Source organism: Gobio gobio, assembly GCF_949357685.1.
Source record: "Gobio gobio genome assembly, chromosome: 18".
NCBI lineage: Eukaryota > Metazoa > Chordata > Actinopteri > Cypriniformes > Gobionidae > Gobio > Gobio gobio.
Window position 1 is genome coordinate 47,519,492 of NC_137111.1, and position 20,903 is coordinate 47,540,394.

General features: G+C 44.0%; 1 protein-coding gene across 4 annotated transcripts in view; it reads right to left on the bottom strand.

Moving 5' to 3' along the window:
• lyst (lysosomal trafficking regulator) overlaps positions 1 to 20,803 on the bottom strand; it is a 214,279-nt gene extending 193,476 nt beyond the window's left edge. For all 4 annotated transcript variants that reach the window (XM_079843610.1, XM_079843609.1, XM_079843608.1 and 1 more), the window contains exons 1-2: positions 20,737 to 20,803; positions 19,998 to 20,251 (exon numbers count right to left, since the gene is read on the bottom strand). In XM_079843610.1, the coding sequence (XP_079699736.1) occupies positions 19,998 to 20,078 (81 nt within the window). In that variant the 5' untranslated portion in view covers positions 20,079 to 20,251; positions 20,737 to 20,803. The remainder of the gene's footprint in view (positions 1 to 19,997; positions 20,252 to 20,736) is intronic.
• Positions 20,804 to 20,903: the final 100 nt, after the last annotated feature.

The following is a 20,903-nucleotide window of genomic DNA, read 5'->3' on the forward strand; positions in this document are numbered from 1 at the left end:
TTGCTTTGCTTATAAAACTTGTACAAGACATTAATCGACAGGTGAGTGCATAAATCAAACCATCTAATTTAGACATTTATTTTATTTTAACACTGATCAACGCACATACATAAGATCATATCGATTCGATTTCAACCAGTGATGTTTAGATTTCATAATATTTGCATATAATGTTATACATTCGCGAAAGACATAACCAACTGTGTTTATGTGACTGCTCACTAAAGATGGACATTTTTGACAATTGTGTGTGTATTTGACTAAGGAAAAACAACTTAATTTGGAATGCGCAAGCTCTTTAGGCTTGTGTGTGTGTTGTTGGTATGAGCGCAAAAAAAACTCTCTCTAAGAGCTCCCGTATTACGAAATGCTATAAAATCGCTTGCATGTTCAAATTGGCGAGGTTTAAAAAGATGTGGGCAGTGATTTCCGTCAGCTCTCCCGAAACGACAGCGAAAGTGTTGAATCTGAGCGCGCAGATGCTTTTATAGTGCATGTGCGATGTCTTTTGAAGCTAGAAGCAATTTGCAAATTGAGAGCTAGAGAAGGCAGTATTGCTGAAATTACTTCTCATGGTGCGTTGACACCGGATGCGAATGAAGCGTTTCGTGCGAGTGATTTACATGTTAAGTCAATGCAAAGACGCGAATAGACATTATGCAATGCGAATGACGCAATTCGCGCGAATGACACGGCACAAATTGAGCGAATTGAGCGTTTGATGCGTGATTCAAATCTGAACTTTGGCAGATATTTGCACCGCGTAAACCAATCAGGAGCTTGCTCTAGTAGTGACAACAATGAGGACAAAATCTGGTTTATATGAATCATATATTAATATCTGGTTCAGACAATATGATTATCACTGTGATAACATTAAATGACATGAAACACAACCAAGTCTCTTTTTGTTAAATGCAAGTTTATGTTTGATCAATAATACAAAAGTAGAAGTAAAAGGTATAATAAGCTATACATGAAATAAAGCAAACAATTCAGTCAAACATTCAAAGTCAGTGCTAGTCGTCTACAACGGTAATGTTAAGTTAAATAGCCTAAAGATATAAAGTAATGAAACTTCACAACCACAGATTTGAGCTTTAAACAACTACATTATCACCTGAAAAAGTCTTAAAACTACGTTTTGTCACACATTAACAGTAGATTTTAACAAAAAAGACGTGTAAACACAGCCCATGAAGCGAGTAAACTCAAAATGTTCAAGCGTCCAACTTTGCACGAATAGCGCGATTTATTTGCGTCCGGTGTGAACGCACCATCACAATAAAGTTTCCAAATGCCTGATTTGATGTGATAATCTTTATTGATTCATTTAATAATAAACATTTGCAGTAATTACCCGCTTCATAAACCCCAAAATTGCGAGAGTGAGTAAAATTATGCGCAATACCCGCACCAAAATTCAGACCCTGTATGGTATCGATTTAATATCGTAACTTCGGTATTAGATTGTGGTACCGTACCAAAGCCAAAATTGTGTTATGGAGCCATCCCTACTGCAGTGAGAGTAAAGCGTTTCTGCAGAATAAAGCCAGAAACCCGGGGGAACGCAGATATGATGTCATCGACAGGCCACGCCCTTACACGTCCCGGTTCCTCGGTTAAAATAGCAATTTCTCACGAGAGAGAGAGAGAGAGAGAGAGATGAAATATTCAAGCGCTGAGTCAATTAACTATCCACAGAGCACAATGTGCAGATAATCTGGCAGTGAGTGAGAGGACAGACGGTTAGACTTTACAGAAGCAGAAACACAGGATGTTGAGCCAAACGATTGCTCAAAATGTGATTTAGAAATGCATGTGGCCGATCTCTGAAGCTCTTTAGGGATGAACTCAGATTAGAGCTTCACAAGTAATCGTTTGTGCTATTTTAAAGTTGTTTTGGAGTCTCTTACAACAGGTTTACATGCATCAAAAAACACATAATATACATCACACACATCCCCACAAAGATCAATGATTCTCAAACGACTCGATGGATGAATCAGTTGCTGCGTCCCAATTCGCATACTATCCGTACTAAATAGTATTCGAAAAAAGAATTAGTATGTCCCAAATCTTAGTATGTTGAAAAAAGTATTCCAAAGATTCCCGGATGGTTTACTATTTCCGGTCAGAATCCGAAGTGCAGATCGATGCGCACTCTAACGGCTGATATTGCCCACAACCCATTGCGAGATGGACGAGGATTCGATTAGAACTACAAACGCGGATAAAAAGTGTTTAAAAAACTACAAACATGACGGTTACGCGAGTCTGGCGGTTAAGTGGAGAGGATTAGATAAAGTGGTTTGAGTGAGCAATTATCAGTATTTAACCGAACGAAAAGATATTTATTCAATATTATCCACATTATATTTCTCCTTCAGCAGCATTGAGAACTTTTGTAATGATACGTTTGGCCATTAACTTTGCAAACACATGAGAGGAGTCTAAAGACCCACGAAAGGCAGATCAACGAGCGACTACATTTCTCTCCGATACGGTAGGAAATTAAATTGAAAGTGGGGGATTTGAACTGTGACGATGATTGACAGGGGAGTTTAAACGGTGACGGGACTCACGTAAGAGTGACGAAGCAGTATGTCCCAAAGCTTGCATACTCTTCTGCTACACACTCAAAAGTATGTACTTTTTCTTCACAAAAAGAGTACATACTTTTAGGACGTAGTATAAGTAGGCGAATTGGGACGCAGCCAGTCTCTCTGAATCCCTCCTTTCCGAGAGCTGCTCTGCTCTGATTGGCCAGACGGCCCAGTGTGTTGTGATTGATCTACTCTGCTCTGATTGGCCAGACGGCCCAGTGTGTTGTGATTGATCTAATCTGCTCTGATTGGCCAGACGGCCCAGTGTGTTGTGATTGATCTACTCTGCTCTGATTGGCCAGACGGCCCAGTGTGTTGTGATTGGTCTACTCTGCTCTGATTGGCCAGACGGCCCAGTGTGTTGTGATCGATCTACTCTGCTCTGATTGGCCAGACGGCCCAGTGTGTTGTGATTGATCTACTCTGCTCTGATTGGCCAGACGGCCCAGTGTGTTGTGATTGGTCAACTCTGCTCTGATTGGCCAGACGGCCCAGTGTGTTGTGATTGGTCTACTCTGCTCTGATTGGCCAGACGGCCCAGTGTGTTGTGATTGGTCTACTCTGCTCTGATTGGCCAGACGGCCCAGTGTGTTGTGATTGATCTAATCTGCTCTGATTGGCCAGACGGCCCAGTGTGTTGTGATTGATCTACTCTGCTCTGATTGGCCAGACGGCCCAGTGTGTTGTGATTGATCTAATCTGCTCTGATTGGCCAGACGGCCCAGTGTGTTGTGATTGGTCAACTCTGCTCTGATTGGCCAGACGGCCCAGTGTGTTGTGATTGATCTAATCTGCTCTGATTGGCCAGACGGCCCAGTGTGTTGTGATTGATCTAATCTGCTCTGATTGGCCAGACGGCCCAGTGTGTTGTGATTGGTCAACTCTGCTCTGATTGGCCAGACGGCCCAGTGTGTTGTGATTGATCTACTCTGCTCTGATTGGCCAGACGGCCCAGTGTGTTGTGATTGATCTAATCTGCTCTGATTGGCCAGACGACCCAGTGTGTTGTGATTGGTCTAATCTGCTCTGATTGGCCAGACGGCCCAGTGTGTTGTGATTGGTCTACTCTGCTCTGATTGGCCAGACGGCCCAGTGTGTTGTGATTGGTCTACTCTGCTCTGATTGGCCAGACGGCCCAGTGTGTTGTGATTGATCTAATCTGCTCTGATTGGCCAGACGACCCAGTGTGTTGTGATTGGTCTAATCTGCTCTGATTGGCCAGACGGCCCAGTGTGTTGTGATTGATCTACTCTGCTCTGATTGGCCAGACGGCCCAGTGTGTTGTGATTGATCTAATCTGCTCTGATTGGCCAGACGACCCAGTGTGTTGTGATTGGTCTAATCTGCTCTGATTGGCCAGACGGCCCAGTGTGTTGTGATTGGTCTACTCTGCTCTGATTGGCCAGACGGCCCAGTGTGTTGTGATTGGTCTACTCTGCTCTGATTGGCCAGACGGCCCAGTGTGTTGTGATTGATCTACTCTGCTCTGATTGGCCAGACGGCCCAGTGTGTTGTGATTGGTCTAATCTGCTCTGATTGGCCAGACGGCCCAGTGTGTCGTGATTGATCTACTCTGCTCTGATTGGCCAGACGGCCCAGTGTGTTGTGATTGATTTACTCTGCTCTGATTGGCCAGACGGCCCAGTGTGTTGTGATTGATTTACTCTGCTCTGATTGGCCAGACGGCCCAGTGTGTTGTGATTGGTCTAATCTGCTCTGATTGGCCAGACGGCCCAGTGTGTTGTGATTGGTCTAATCTGCTCTGATTGGCCAGACGGCCCAGTGTGTTGTGATTGATCTACTCTGCTCTGATTGGCCAGACGGCCCAGTGTGTTGTGATTGATTTACTCTGCTCTGATTGGCCAGACGGCCCAGTGTGTTGTGATTGATCTACTCTGCTCTGATTGGCCAGACGGCCCAGTGTGTTGTGATTGATCTACTCTGCTCTGATTGGCCAGACGGCCCAGTGTGTTGTGATTGGTCTACTCTGCTCTGATTGGCCAGACGGCCCAGTGTGTTGTGATTGATCTACTCTGCTCTGATTGGCCAGACGGCCCAGTGTGTTGTGATTGGTCTACTCTGCTCTGATTGGCCAGACGGCCCAGTGTGTTGTGATTGATCTACTCTGCTCTGATTGGCCAGACGGCCCAGTGTGTCGTGATTGATCTACTCTGCTCTGATTGGCCAGACGGCCCAGTGTGTTGTGATTGGTCTACTCTGCTCTGATTGGCCAGACGGCCCAGTGTGTTGTGATTGGTCTACTCTGCTCTGATTGGCCAGACGACCCAGTGTGTTGTGATTGGTCTACTCTGCTCTGATTGGTCAGATGGCCCAGTGTGTTGTGATTGGTCTACTCTGCTCTGATTGGCCAGACGGCCCAGTGTGTTGTGATTGGTCTAATCTGCTCTGATTGGCCAGACGGCCCAGTGTGTCGTGATTGGTCTACTCTGCTCTGATTGGCCAGACGGCCCAGTGTGTTGTGATTGATCTACTCTGCTCTGATTGGCCAGACGGCCCAGTGTGTCGTGATTGATCTACTCTGCTCTGATTGGCCAGACGGCCCAGTGTGTTGTGATTGATCTACTCTGCTCTGATTGGCCAGACGGCCCAGTGTGTTGTGATTGATCTACTCTGCTCTGATTGGCCAGACGGCCCAGTGTGTCGTGATTGATCTACTCTGCTCTGATTGGCCAGACGGCCCAGTGTGTTGTGATTGATCTACTCTGCTCTGATTGGCCAGACGGCCCAGTGTGTTGTGATTGATCTACTCTGCTCTGATTGGCCAGACGGCCCAGTGTGTTGTGATTGGTCTACTCTGCTCTGATTGGCCAGACGGCCCAGTGTGTTGTGATTGGTCTACTCTGCTCTGATTGGCCAGACGGCCCAGTGTGTTGTGATTGGTCTACTCTGCTCTGATTGGCCAGACGGCCCAGTGTGTTGTGATTGATCTACTCTGCTCTGATTGGCCAGACGGCCCAGTGTGTTGTGATTGGTCTACTCTGCTCTGATTGGCCAGACGGCCCAGTGTGTCGTGATTGATCTACTCTGCTCTGATTGGCCAGACGGTCCAGTGTGTCGTGATTGATCTACTCTGCTTTGATTGGTCAGACGGCCCAGTGTGTTGTGATTGGTCTACTCTGCTCTGATTGGCCAGACGGCCCAGTGTGTTGTGATTGATCTACTCTGCTCTGATTGGCCAGACGGCCCAGTGTGTTGTGATTGATTTACTCTGCTCTGATTGGCCAGACGACCCAGTGTGTTGTGATTGGTCTACTCTGCTCTGATTGGCCAGACGGCCCAGTGTGTTGTGATTGGTCTACTCTGCTCTGATTGGCCAGACGGCCCAGTGTGTTGTGATTGGTCTACTCTGCTCTGATTGACCAGACGGCCCAGTGTGTTGTGATTGATTTACTCTGCTCTGATTGGCCAGACGGCCCAGTGTGTTGTGATTGATCTACTCTGCTCTGATTGGCCAGACGGCCCAGTGTGTCGTGATTGGTCTACTCTGCTCTGATTGGCCAGACGGCCCAGTGTGTCGTGATTGATCTACTCTGCTCTGATTGGCCAGACGGCCCAGTGTGTCGTGATTGGTCTACTCTGCTCTGATTGGCCAGACGACCCAGTGTGTTGTGATTGGTCTACTCTGCTCTGATTGGCCAGACGGCCCAGTGTGTTGTGATTGGTCTACTCTGCTCTGATTGGCCAGACGACCCAGTGTGTTGTGATTGGTCTACTCTGCTCTGATTGGCCAGACGGCCCAGTGTGTTGTGATTGGTCTACTCTGCCCTGATTGGTCAGATGGCCCAGTGTGTTGTGATTGGTCTACTCTGCTCTGATTGGCCAGACGGCCCAGTGTGTTGTGATTGGTCTACTCTGCTCTGATTGGCCAGACGGCCCAGTGTGTTGTGATTGATCTACTCTGCTCTGATTGGCCAGACGGCCCAGTGTGTTGTGATTGGTCTAATCTGCTCTGATTGGCCAGACGGCCCAGTGTGTTGTGATTGATCTAATCTGCTCTGATTGGCCAGACGGCCCAGTGTGTTGTGATTGGTCTACTCTGCTCTGATTGGCCAGACGGCCCAGTGTGTTGTGATTGGTCTACTCTGCTCTGATTGGCCAGACGGCCCAGTGTGTCGTGATTGATCTACTCTGCTCTGATTGGCCAGACGGCCCAGTGTGTCGTGATTGATCTACTCTGCTCTGATTGGCCAGACGGCCCAGTGTGTCGTGATTGATCTACTCTGCTCTGATTGGCCAGACGGCCCAGTGTGTTGTGATTGATCTACTCTGCTCTGATTGGCCAGACGGCCCAGTGTGTTGTGATGGGTCTACTCTGCTCTGATTGGCCAGACGGCCCAGTGTGTTGTGATTGGTCTACTCTGCTCTGATTGGCCAGACGGCCCAGTGTGTTGTGATTGATTTACTCTGCTCTGATTGGCCAGACGGCCCAGTGTGTTGTGATTGGTCAACTCTGCTCTGATTGGCCAGACGACCCAGTGTGTTGTGATTGATCTACTCTGCTCTGATTGGTCAGACGGCCCAGTGTGTTGTGATTGGTCTAATCTGCTCTGATTGGCCAGACGGCCCAGTGTGTTGTGATTGGTCTAATCTGCTCTGATTGGCCAGACGGCCCAGTGTGTCGTGATTGATCTACTCTGCTCTGATTGGCCAGACGGCCCAGTGTGTCGTGATTGATCTACTCTGCTCTGATTGGCCAGACGGCCCAGTGTGTTGTGATTGATCTACTCTGCTCTGATTGGCCAGACGGCCCAGTGTGTTGTGATTGATCTACTCTGCTCTGATTGGCCAGACGGCCCAGTGTGTTGTGATTGATCTACTCGGCTCTGATTGGCCAGACGGCCCAGTGTGTCGTGATTGGTCTAATCTGCTCTGATTGGCCAGACGGCCCAGTGTGTCGTGATTGGTCTACTCTGCTCTGATTGGCCTACTCTGCTCTGATTGGCCAGACGGCCCAGTGTGTCGTGATTGGTCTACTCTGCTCTGATTGGTCAACTCTGCTCTGATTGGCCAGACGGCCCAGTGTGTTGTGATTGATCTACTCTGCTCTGATTGGCCAGACGGCCCAGTGTGTTGTGATTGATCTACTCTGCTCTGATTGGCCAGACGGCCCAGTGTGTTGTGATTGGTCTACTCTGCTCTGATTGGCCAGACGGCCCAGTGTGTCGTGATTGATCTACTCTGCTCTGATTGGCCAGACGGCCCAGTGTGTTGTGATTGATCTACTCTGCTCTGATTGGTCAGACGGCCCAGTGTGTTGTGATTGATCTACTCTGCTCTGATTGGTCAGACGGCCCAGTGTGTTGTGATTGGTCTACTCTGCTCTGATTGGCCAGACGGCCCAGTGTGTTGTGATTGATCTACTCTGCTCTGATTGGTCAGACGGCCCAGTGTGTTGTGATTGGTCTACTCTGCTCTGATTGGCCAGACGGCCCAGTGTGTTGTGATTGATCTACTCTGCTCTGATTGGCCAGACGGCCCAGTGTGTTGTGATTGATCTACTCTGCTCTGATTGGCCAGACGGCCCAGTGTGTCGTGATTGATCTACTCTGCTCTGATTGGCCAGACGGCCCAGTGTGTTGTGATTGATCTACTCTGCTCTGATTGGCCAGACGGCCCAGTGTGTTGTGATTGATCTACTCTGCTCTGATTGGTCAGACGGCCCAGTGTGTTGTGATTGGTCTACTCTGCTCTGATTGGCCAGACGGCCCAGTGTGTTGTGATTGATCTACTCTGCTCTGATTGGTCAGACGGCCCAGTGTGTTGTGATTGATCAACTCTGCTCTGATTGGCCAGACGGCCCAGTGTGTTGTGATTGATCTACTCTGCTCTGATTGGCCAGACGGCCCAGTGTGTCGTGATTGGTCTACTCTGCTCTGATTGGCCAGACGGCCCAGTGTGTTGTGATTGATCTACTCTGCTCTGATTGGTCAGACGGCCCAGTGTGTTGTGATTGATCTACTCTGCTCTGATTGGTCAGACGGCCCAGTGTGTTGTGATTGATCTACTCTGCTCTGATTGGCCAGACGGCCCAGTGTGTTGTGATTGATCTACTCTGCTCTGATTGGCCAGACGGCCCAGTGTGTCGTGATTGGTCTACTCTGCTCTGATTGGCCAGACGGCCCAGTGTGTTGTGATTGATCTACTCTGCTCTGATTGGTCAGACGGCCCAGTGTGTTGTGATTGATCAACTCTGCTCTGATTGGTCAGACGGCCCAGTGTGTTGTGATTGATCTACTCTGCTCTGATTGGTCAGACGGCCCAGTGTGTTGTGATTGGTCTACTCTGCTCTGATTGGCCAGACGGCCCAGTGTGTTGTGATTGGTCTACTCTGCTCTGATTGGCCAGACGGCCCAGTGTGTCGTGATTGATCTACTCTGCTCTGATTGGCCAGACGGTCCAGTGTGTTGTGATTGATCTACTCTGCTCTGATTGGCCAGACGGTCCAGTGTGTTGTGATTGATCTACTCTGCTCTGATTGGCCAGACGGCCCAGTGTGTTGTGATTGGTCTACTCTGCTCTGATTGGCCAGACGGCCCAGTGTGTTGTGATTGGTCTACTCTGCTCTGATTGGCCAGACGGCCCAGTGTGTTGTGATTGGTCTACTCTGCTCTGATTGGCCAGACGGCCCAGTGTGTTGTGATTGGTCTACTCTGCTGTGATTGGCCAGATGGCCCAGTGTGTTGTGATTGGTCTACTCTGCTCTGATTGGCCAGACGGCCCAGTGTGTTGTGATTGGTCTACTCTGCTCTGATTGGCCAGACGGCCCAGTGTGTCGTGATTGATCTACTCTGCTCTGATTGGCCAGACGGTCCAGTGTGTCGTGATTGATCTACTCTGCTCTGATTGGTCAGACGGCCCAGTGTGTTGTGATTGGTCTACTCTGCTCTGATTGGCCAGACGGCCCAGTGTGTCGTGATTGGTCTACTCTGCTCTGATTGGCCAGACGGCCCAGTGTGTCGTGATTGATCTACTCTGCTCTGATTGGCCAGACGGCCCAGTGTGTCGTGATTGATCTACTCTGATCTGATTGGCCAGACGGCCCAGTGTGTTGTGATTGATCTACTCTGCTCTGATTGGCCAGACGGCCCAGTGTGTTGTGATTGGTCTACTCTGCTCTGATTGGCCAGACGGCCCAGTGTGTTGTGATTGGTCTACTCTGCTCTGATTGGCCAGACGGCCCAGTGTGTCGTGATTGATCTACTCTGCTCTGATTGGCCAGACGGTCCAGTGTGTCGTGATTGATCTACTCTGCTCTGATTGGCCAGACGGCCCAGTGTGTTGTGATTGATCTACTCTGCTCTGATTGGCCAGACGGCCCAGTGTGTTGTGATTGATTTACTCTGCTCTGATTGGCCAGACGACCCAGTGTGTTGTGATTGGTCTACTCTGCTCTGATTGGCCAGACGGCCCAGTGTGTTGTGATTGGTCTACTCTGCTCTGATTGGCCAGACGGCCCAGTGTGTTGTGATTGGTCTACTCTGCTCTGATTGGCCAGACGGCCCAGTGTGTTGTGATTGATTTACTCTGCTCTGATTGGCCAGACGGCCCAGTGTGTTGTGATTGGTCTACTCTGCTCTGATTGGCCAGACGGCCCAGTGTGTTGTGATTGATTTACTCTGCTCTGATTGGCCAGACGGCCCAGTGTGTTGTGATTGATCTACTCTGCTCTGATTGGCCAGACGGCCCAGTGTGTCGTGATTGGTCTACTCTGCTCTGATTGGCCAGACGACCCAGTGTGTTGTGATTGGTCTACTCTGCTCTGATTGGCCAGACGGCCCAGTGTGTTGTGATTGGTCTACTCTGCTCTGATTGGCCAGACGACCCAGTGTGTTGTGATTGGTCTACTCTGCCCTGATTGGTCAGATGGCCCAGTGTGTTGTGATTGGTCTACTCTGCTCTGATTGGCCAGACGGCCCAGTGTGTTGTGATTGGTCAACTCTGCTCTGATTGGCCAGACGACCCAGTGTGTTGTGATTGATCTACTCTGCTCTGATTGGCCAGACGGCCCAGTGTGTTGTGATTGATCTACTCTGCTCTGATTGGCCAGACGGCCCAGTGTGTTGTGATTGATCTACTCTGCTCTGATTGGCCAGACGGCCCAGTGTGTTGTGATTGATCTACTCTGCTCTGATTGGCCAGACGGCCCAGTGTGTTGTGATTGATCTACTCTGCTCTGATTGGCCAGACGGCCCAGTGTGTTGTGATTGGTTTACTCTGCTCTGATTGGCCAGACGGCCCAGTGTGTTGTGATTGGTCTACTCTGCTCTGATTGGCCAGACGGCCCAGTGTGTTGTGATTGGTCTACTCTGCTCTGATTGGCCAGACGGCCCAGTGTGTTGTGATTGATCTACTCTGCTCTGATTGGCCAGACAGCCCAGTGTGTTGTGATTGATCTACTCTGCTCTGATTGGCCAGACGGCCCAGTGTGTTGTGATTGGTCTACTCTGCTCTGATTGGCCAGACGGCCCAGTGTGTTGTGATTGATCTACTCTGCTCTGATTGGTCAGATGGCCCAGTGTGTTGTGATTGATCTACTCTGCTCTGATTGGCCAGACGGCCCAGTGTGTTGTGATTGATCTACTCTGCTCTGATTGGCCAGACGGCCCAGTGTGTTGTGATTGATCTACTCTGCTCTGATTGGCCAGACGGCCCAGTGTGTTGTGATTGATCTACTCTGCTCTGATTGGCCAGACGGCCCAGTGTGTTGTGATTGATCTACTCTGCTCTGATTGGCCAGACGGCCCAGTGTGTTGTGATTGATCTACTCTGCTCTGATTGGCCAGACGACCCAGTGTGTTGTGATTAGGGCTGGGATGGTATGGATTTTTTCTTACCGCGGTTGAAAAGCAAGAAATTCCCGCGGTTCATCGGTAAACTGCTTTAAACGGCTCCCGCTCGACTTTCGCGCACAGCCGCACACGCACACACCAATTGAATATAATAAGGAACATGTTTGTTTTACATTTATTTTTTCACGTTTAGAACAGGAACAATTAGAACAGAAATGGAATGATATCTGAAAAAAAAAGTGCTGGCAAAACAAAATATAGACTAGGCTATGGTTACCATCCCAGCCTTCATATGTTTTGCTGAGAGAGCAGATCAGATCCCGACTGAGAGATCTGAAGATAGAACAGCATAAACAAAGACAAACAAACACATTTTTATTTATAGGTATTGATCAGTAATATATATTTATTTGTTCATGTTTATTTATTTTCCATATTTTTACTTTCAGATTACAGTCGTCGTCATCAAACAATCACTTAAACTATAACGACTTTCGCGCACACCCGCCCATATAATATAATATATTATTTATATTTATAGTATTTATATTATATATTTTTACATATTCAGGCTATTAATTTACATTTACAATTTACATCTCGTGTGCGCTTTTGTCTCAGTGGTTAATGAAGACTATTTAACGAAGGCTCAAGGCTATTTCATTTAACAAAGTGTCGTCACTCGCTGCTCACACTACCGTGATTGTATATTATGCTACTTTTATTATTTATATTTATTTTTTATATTTTATAACATTTACATATTTATATTATTTTACATATCTCGTGTGGTGTGCGCTTTTGTCTCAGTGGTTCAAGGCTATTTAACGAATACTTTTTAGGCTAATTTAACAAGGCTATTTAGGCTAATGATTGTATATCACATACATATACATTATTTATATTTATGTTATTTATATTACATAAATAATTATATATATTATATTATTATATTATATTAGGCCTATTTTTACATATTTATATTCATTTATATATAGGCTATATGCCTATCTCGTGTGCGCTTTTGTCTCAGTGGTGCTATTTAACGAAGGCTATTTAATTTTACAAAGTGTCGCTGCTCACACTACCGTGATTGTATAGCCTATTACTTATTATTTATATTTATATTTCATATTTTTACATATTCATATTAATTTATATATCTAGTGTGCGCTTTTGTCTCAGTGGTTCAAATATTTAACGAAGGCTATTTAATTTAACAAAGTGTCGCACACTACTGTGCTTATAAGCCTGCCAGACGGATATCTTTTTCGATAGCCTTTTAATGAAATTGGAATTTCAGAATCGCATAGCCAACTTATATTTAATTGCCTACAATAGATTATTTATTGATTATATTGAATGAAATTTCGCAGGCTCTGCTTATTTGTAGTCAATCTTTCCCAAACAGAGTTGGAAGAGAGTAAAAACTTACCAATACTAAGGAGGGCTGAGGCAGGTCCAGCTCAGTTTGTTCTTTCTGAAGCCGTTTTTTTTTTTGCCAGCTATGGGAGAAATCGGTCAGCGTTCGACACAAACCCATGGCCCGGGCGGTGCGTTCTTTTTCTGCTTTCATGACTTCTATCTACCGACCCGCTATTGTCGGCTGCGCAACCACGTGAGAGAATTGTGTTAAGCACGTGCAATTAAAAACTGAGGTCCTGCTTATGCGCCTGTATTTTATGCTTTAGTAAAATTAAATTCAAATTATAGGCTAAAAGACATTACACAGGTACAAATGGAATGTTATAATGGAACATTGCGCTCCCCAACTCGGGAAAGGTCGGATTTGCTCCATCTTTTGTTATGTTTTGTTTAGAAAACCTTGAATCCATATAAGACACGCATGTCATTAGACACAATCCATGTCATTAGAATCAATGAATCCATGGAATTAGACACAACGTGCACACATGGGCAGGCCAATGTTTTTTTTTTGTTTTTGTTTTTTTTTGCGGTGATGGCGGTGACGATCTCAGACCCGCGGTAGGCGTCACGTGACCGCGGTATTGCGGTAATGCGGTAACCGTCCCAGCCCTACTTTCACTAAATATATGCTCTATATTAGCCGTTATATTCATTATATTCTACTTAACCTGTTAATGATATCTTGATTATTTCATGTATGTTTAAATAAACTTGTCATGAAAATGACAGACACTGTATAAATGATTATATTTCAACAACGAATTGGATAAAAAACTATTTTATAATTAGATTTAGAAGTTACTGCAAAAACTGCCTTATGTGAAGTTTACATGTTTGTGTACTATTTTATTTGAGTGTTGATTATTAGACCTAAAAATAAGTGGCAACTGAATTTAGGCTAATAGTTTGGGCTCTGTTGTTAACCTTTAATATTAATGTGAGTGCAAGTAAAGGCTCCCTATATAGTTTACAGCAATATATTCAATAAACTTTTAGTTATAATTTAATTCATTTAAGGACATACTTTTTTTTCTTCTTCAGTAAACCAATAAAAATAAATAAAGCCATTTTGTAAAACTGCTGTACCGAACCGTCAGTTTTGTGCACCGCTATCCCTATTCTACAGTTAACATATGGGCTCTGGCTTTGCTTTGATACACTATTATGTTGAAGGCCTACAGAGGAAATAGTCTTATCTTTAAGCAGTTGCACTTGTTCTGAATGCACTTTCTTGTAGTCCTACAGAGAAAAATTTAAAATGCACTAGACCTAAATACACTTTGTTTTTATGAGAGAACATTTAATTTTAAAACCTTATAGGCCTGTACATTATTATTTAATGTACACATGAGTGGAGTCAAGTTAAACATTTTAGTTTGAATTTTATTTAGTATACTGTGCATTGTTGCAATGTGCTAAATAAATATTGGCTTTAATATTAATTTATGCAATTGCAATGCCTTGATTTTAGTAAAGTTAGTAAACAGTCATAGCTATAAATGCAATGGTACTGATAATTGGCATAATTTATTTCGGTGTTTCGGTTTTCGGCCTTGGTTTCCTCTTTTTCGGTTTTCGGTTTCGGCCAAGAATTTTCATTTCGGTGCATCTCTATTTTTTATCATGTAAAAATGTATACCAGTGTTATCGTGGACGGTATGATATGGCACACCCCTAATATATATATTATATATATCCTAAAGTTTCTAATTTTTCAACTTAGGAGCACAAGCATCCAGCCCTGCAACAACATAAGGGTGAATTTTTGGTCGAACTGTTGGTTTAAAGCTCAATGGGAAGAGTCTCTCGATGTCATTAGTGACGACTGATGGACAGACTTTAGGATTAAACTACCAGAGACTTCTCAATCACAGCTCGACAAACCCAGCGACCGCATCTGCACTCGATACACAAGACTGGGTTTCCATCAGGACTCTTCACATCAACATTACACACTCACATGAAACCTTTGAACCGCCACAAATGAGAATGAAATGCATTAAACGACTGACTTACCCGCAATCAATCAATTCAGTGTGTGGAGAACTGAAGTGTGCAAATGAAGCGCTACTCGTACAGATATGAAAAGCAACAAGAAGTAAGACGAGCAGGCATCCTGTCAACATCCCCGCTCGCAAATCTCATCTTAGAAACATCTCACGCAAACCTCAACTGATTTAAAGCAACACTGAAGTGTTGAAATGAGTGCAGCGAGTGTGGTTAGTGTAACCCGTCCAGCTATCTCCAGTTCAGTTTCACCAGCACATTTTCACATCTAAGGGCTTGTCCACACTAAGAACCATAACTATAACTAAAAGGTTTTTAATTGAGAACAGGGAAGGCCACACCCTAACAATAACAACACTATCGCCGTATTATTTGGATCACTTTAAAAATATTTTTGAATGATTTTAAAAAGTGTTTGAGCATTTAAAGTGGTTCATAATAAACAACTTCTGATACAAAACAGCTCGAACGGGTTGATTTTTCTTATGGTTTATGTTTCACACTGGAAAATGAAAGGTCAGGTGAAGTATTGCATTGTGGGATACAGTATCTAATGGAGTGTGCTCTCACACATATTGATAAATAGCATGTCATACAGTTTGTAATTACATTTGTTTATTTTGTATTTGTATCAAGTAAATCACATTAGTTAAATAATCAACCCTTCTAGGCTGTTGGGGTCTGGGCTTAATGGGGAAAAAAGTTTCCTTCATCTAAATGGCATGAGACTTTGTGACTTTTTCTGTACTTGCCATCATTTATTTATTTATTTAAAGGGCTGATGAATTGAGAAATCAACTTTCCCTTGAGCCTTTGATATATAAAAGTTAATCGTGATATAAGAATATCCTGTAAGTTTCAGAGCTGAAAACGTCCTTGTTAGTCAAAGCTTTTATTGACACCAGACCCAGAAAACGAGAGATCTCAGACTGACTTTCTAAAAGCCAGTTGATCACCCCTTAAATAGTGACCATACACAACACAAATGTTGTGCCAGAGTTAGCAAGATAGCCAATTTGCATCTGTGGGCATACTTCAGAACAATAAAAGTACTAAAGTCTGCGATAAGAGTGTTTATATCTGTGAAAATAATGATGGCAAGTGAGCTAACGAGTGGTCCTCTGCAGCCATCCACTGGTTATAATGGTCATTTCATGCCATTTTCATTTTAAAAGTGTTTGTTTACCAACAGGGGGCAGAAATAGTCCACTATGTGTGGCACATGAAAATGAGAAATGTAGATCTTCTTTAAATTGAATTTCACTTAAGTGTAATGGTGTTGTGAGGTTGAATTGTAAATGGATGTTGTTTAGATTGTCGTCATAGATTGAGATATTGGGCAATTTAAAGAAAATTGACAATGTTAAAGGACACACACACACACACACACACACAGTTTCTGCCAGTCTCATGTTAATGTTGAGTATCTGTAGAGTAGTGTTGATCCTTCATATCTCACAAGAGTCTTTAGTTTATCATATTTATAAAAGGCAGATACACTGCACCAATTCTTTCTGAAAACAGCCGAGTTCATGGAGGTGTGCAGTGGGCGGAGCTAAAGAGTCACACACACACACACACACACACACACACACACACACACACTCTCTCTCACACACACACACAAACACACACATCATGGCAACTATAAGTTGGTGTTGTTCACATTATATGCACTTACGCGCTGATTGCCAACAAAAAACACACACACACACACACACACACACACACTTCTTTAGTGACATTGATCTAAAAACACAATGCCAGCGCTGGTAACCCGAACAAAGCTCGATGATGGATGTGCTCTTGCTCTGGTTGATGTGTGTGTGTGTGTGTGTGCACTCATTCAGGAGAAGTGCCCATATAAGGAATTCCGCCCTTTATGATGTCATACAGGGCCATACTCGATAAAACTTTCCGAAAATTGTTTGAATCCTGAAGGAGTGTATTCAGCACAGAAATACGCCGTCATACGTCAAACTCGTTTTTTGACATTTTGTCCATGTTTATCATGAGGATCAACTTGTTAACAGTGTAAATAAGTATAAATAAGCTATACGAGTCTGCTATATGCATAGAGTTTATTTAGTTTTAGTAACCTAAATAAGGCCAACTCCATCATACAAACATAAATGAGCAGTTTACCTGATGGATGACAATAAATCACTCAAAACCAACTGGATAAATAAACAGAGACAGCATCACAACAGGGCGGGAGAGACGGTCTTCACACACTGTTTACTCGTCATACGGTGTTAGCGTTTGCCGTTGGCAAGAACTGTCATCTGGGGAAACCATCAGCAGGAAACTCGAAGTGTAAAGCGCACAACCACAAACACACGTGAACAGAAACACACCCACACACTTGCATAAATATCAAGACAAGAAGACCCTGTACAGTCGCCTACAGTCGTCTGGCTGACCAATGGAAGATTGCAGAAATTACACACTTTAAACCTCAAGCTAGTTCTGAAATGATCAAGGTCTGATCACTGAGCAACAACCCAAAACCACCATCACAACGTAAAGACTCCTCCTCGGGTGTCTCATGTTGAAGTCCAGGATTCAGTGAGTCTTCCAAGCTTTATAATGGCAGTGACTGGGGAGGGGGGGCGAGATTTTGAAGCCCAAAAAAGTGCATCCATCATTAAAATACTCCACACGGCTAGGGGGGTTAATAAAGGCCTTCTAAAGCAAAGTGATGGGGTTTTGTGAGAAAGTCTGTAAAAACACATCTCAAAAAGATAATTAAGCAAGACACAAAGTGCATTTTAAACACTTAATCTACTCCACCCAAACACTTTGACAGGTCAATCTGGATGTGTTTTAGCTGCCATGTGTCAAAATAAATTAACACACTTTGCACTGATGTCTCTCAGACGGCCTAGAATGATCATTTTCTGACACTTTTCTTGTGCAACTTATGATAAAACCACACATGAATTCAGTTAGTTCTGCATCTGATGCCATTCTAGCAAAATACAGAGACAATCGAACCAACAATAATCTAAAATATTCGATCCATGACAAATATGATTAAGAAGTATTGGAGTAATTATCAAAGTATTTCTATCTACACGTTTTCTGGAAAATGTTTCTTGCTGTGTTGAGTTAAAAAGCTTAAGACTGCACCAACAAATATATACCATACCATTGTAGTACCACAGGGTTTCTCTCTCTCTCGTAGGTTTCTTTGGGTAAAGCATCTGCTAAATGCATAAATTATATTTTAAATTGTCATGGATTAACGCAAAAATCCCAACGGTTCATGAACATGGTAATTATTCAGTACCATTGTATCAAAGTACTATGGTATTATAATCTCATATAATCACAATACCAGATTAATTAATTAAAGGGATAGTTCGCCAAATTTTTTTAATTCTAAATTGATTTTCGGGTGAACTATCTCTTTAATTTGGTTTAAATAACTAAAGAATGGAAATATATTCAAATAAATAAACAAAATAAACAGTACTATAGTAAGTAGGAAAACTAACTTAAAGGGTTAGTTCACCCAAAAATGAAAATCAGCCCATGATTTACTCCCCCTTTACTATGTGTATATCGCCGCGTTTCCACCACAGGGACTTCGGGATGGTACTCTTTGTGTTTCGACCGCAGGGACAAAATTAAGTTCCAGGTAAATAGTTCCCCCTCAAAAGGCCCTGCTCAAGAAGTAGTACTTTTTCAAAGTTCAGGAACTTTCGGGGGAGGGACTTGTGCGCTGAACATGCTGATTGGTCGACTTAACGCAGCATTTTATTTCAACCACTATTATTAAAAGTCTGTTGCGGTGCGTGCAGTAAGAGTTGTTTGCTATTCGAATCAACAATGGAGTTTTAAAAAATACGAACGATGGGCTGACGACGAGGTTCAGGCTTTATTCAATTTATTTGCAAAAGACGAAATCCGGCGGGAACTGTAAAGTCGACCCATGCAGTCCTACATCACCGGACTAATCTTTACGATACTTTAGACCGCGATGGAAACGCAGACAGCAGCAGATCTGGGGAAAAAAATTACTTTCTTCTTTTAGACAAACACAAGGGGGGGGGGGTTGAAGCCCAAAATAAGTGCATCCATCCATGATAAAAATACTCCACACGGCTAGGGGGGTTAATAAAGGTTAATAAGGAAAAATATCCATATTTGAAACTTTATAAACTAAAATAACTAGCTTCCGACACACGGCCTGCGCAAGAGTAACCCCCGACGCAATCTATGACGTAGCGTAAGTTTTAACGCCTCTCTCGGGTCAAACAAATAGGGCTGGGCAAAAAACTCAAGCCCCTCTTCTATTATATCGAAAGACATTTCTCTTTAAACATTCTCGTTTTAGACTTCTAATTCGTGATCGGTGTTTTGTTTTGTTTTATCCTCTGCGTTTCCGCGTTCATCAATACGTTGTACGTCAGGTCAAGGGTTACTCTTAAATCGATGTGTACGGCCGTCTGTCGGAAGCTAGTTATTTTAGTTCATAAAGTTTTAAATATGGATATTTTTCTTACATAAGCGCATGGCTTCGCTTCAGAAGGCCTTTATTAACCCCCTGAGGCGTGTGGAGCAGTTATATGATGGATGGATGCACTTTTTTGGGCTTCAAAACCTCAACCCCCATTCACTCCCATTATACCCAGACATTTTATAATATAACTCCGATTGTGTTCGTCTGAAAGAAGAAAGTCATATAACACCTAGGATGGCTTGAGGGGGAGTAAATATTTGGATAATTTTTAATTTTGTGGGTGAACTATCCCTTTAAGTGTAATGTAACTGAAAGCAGTATAAATTAGGTCTTTATACATTAAAATATAAAGCCGTCTTCTAAATTTTAGGATTGTGGTCCCTTGAATGAAGATGATAATATTATTTGGGGGGGGGGGGGGGGGGGGTCTGTGGCATATAAAATATTGAAACCCCTACATTAAACCATTTGTAGTGCTTCTTTAAAAGGGATGGATGGTTGTTGTCAAAAACACTAATTCAAGATATAGAAAAAATTGCACAGGGAATTTCTGACTAGCACACCCTAGCAACCACAAAGCTTGTAAACTTCATATCTCTGTTTAACTTTCAGACTTCAATGCTTTATCCCAGCTTTTCAAGCAAAGCCCACAAACAAAGTTTGTCCTATAGCGCTCACCTGCAGATCTGCGCCCTGAGCACGGCAGTCCATGTAGTTCTCCCAGGCCTGGGACAGATCAGCCAGGTGTGAGCTGGCCATGTCCAGCTGCCCGCCACCGGGTCCGGTTCATCCACAGCAGCTGACAGAACCGAAGCACTAAAGTCCCGCGGGTAAATTTGAACAGCATGCGCGGGAACGCCGCATCATTCCATTAGGGTTCCATCCGGATTAAGAGATGTAAAGTCCGTTAAATCCGTTAAAACCGTTACAGCCTACAGAGAAGAAACAGAACTTTTTAATGTACGGCAAGCGGGAATTGGCCTCTGCACTGCACTGCACCATTTATCTGCAATTTAGTTCGCATTCAAAGTATTCCTGTCAGTTTATTACCTCAAGCTGACAGTTGCTGTCAAGTTACAGTGTGAGCAGTAATATTAGTGCACTACTAAAACAAGTTGGGACTTATATTAGCGTCGGTGTCAACATTAGCGCGAATTAACCAGTAAAAACGCCTTAACTAGAGCAAATAAAGCTCGCTTGGTTCGTTTCTGCAGACAGGAGCTGATGTTTGCGTGTATCTGGATCATTTCACGCAACAGCAGACGCAGAATATCCCGCAGCACAGCTTAGGCTAACACTCATTGATTTACTTCTGTCTAATATGAGGTTGCAGCCATTTTAATCACTGTAGCCGTGTTATTAATCTGAACTTAGCGAGTAAGAAGTGTACAGTTCAATACAATCACAATTTACGTACCTCGTCTCCGGTCTTCCTTCTAACATATACACACAGAAGCTATTTAGAAGACAAAAAAATGACATGCAAAACAGTACAGGAAATAACGCCCACAAAAGAGAATCCTAAGTGACCATTGGTTGAATAGACGCCAACCTCCTGTCAATCAAATCCGCGGCCTCTGAGGA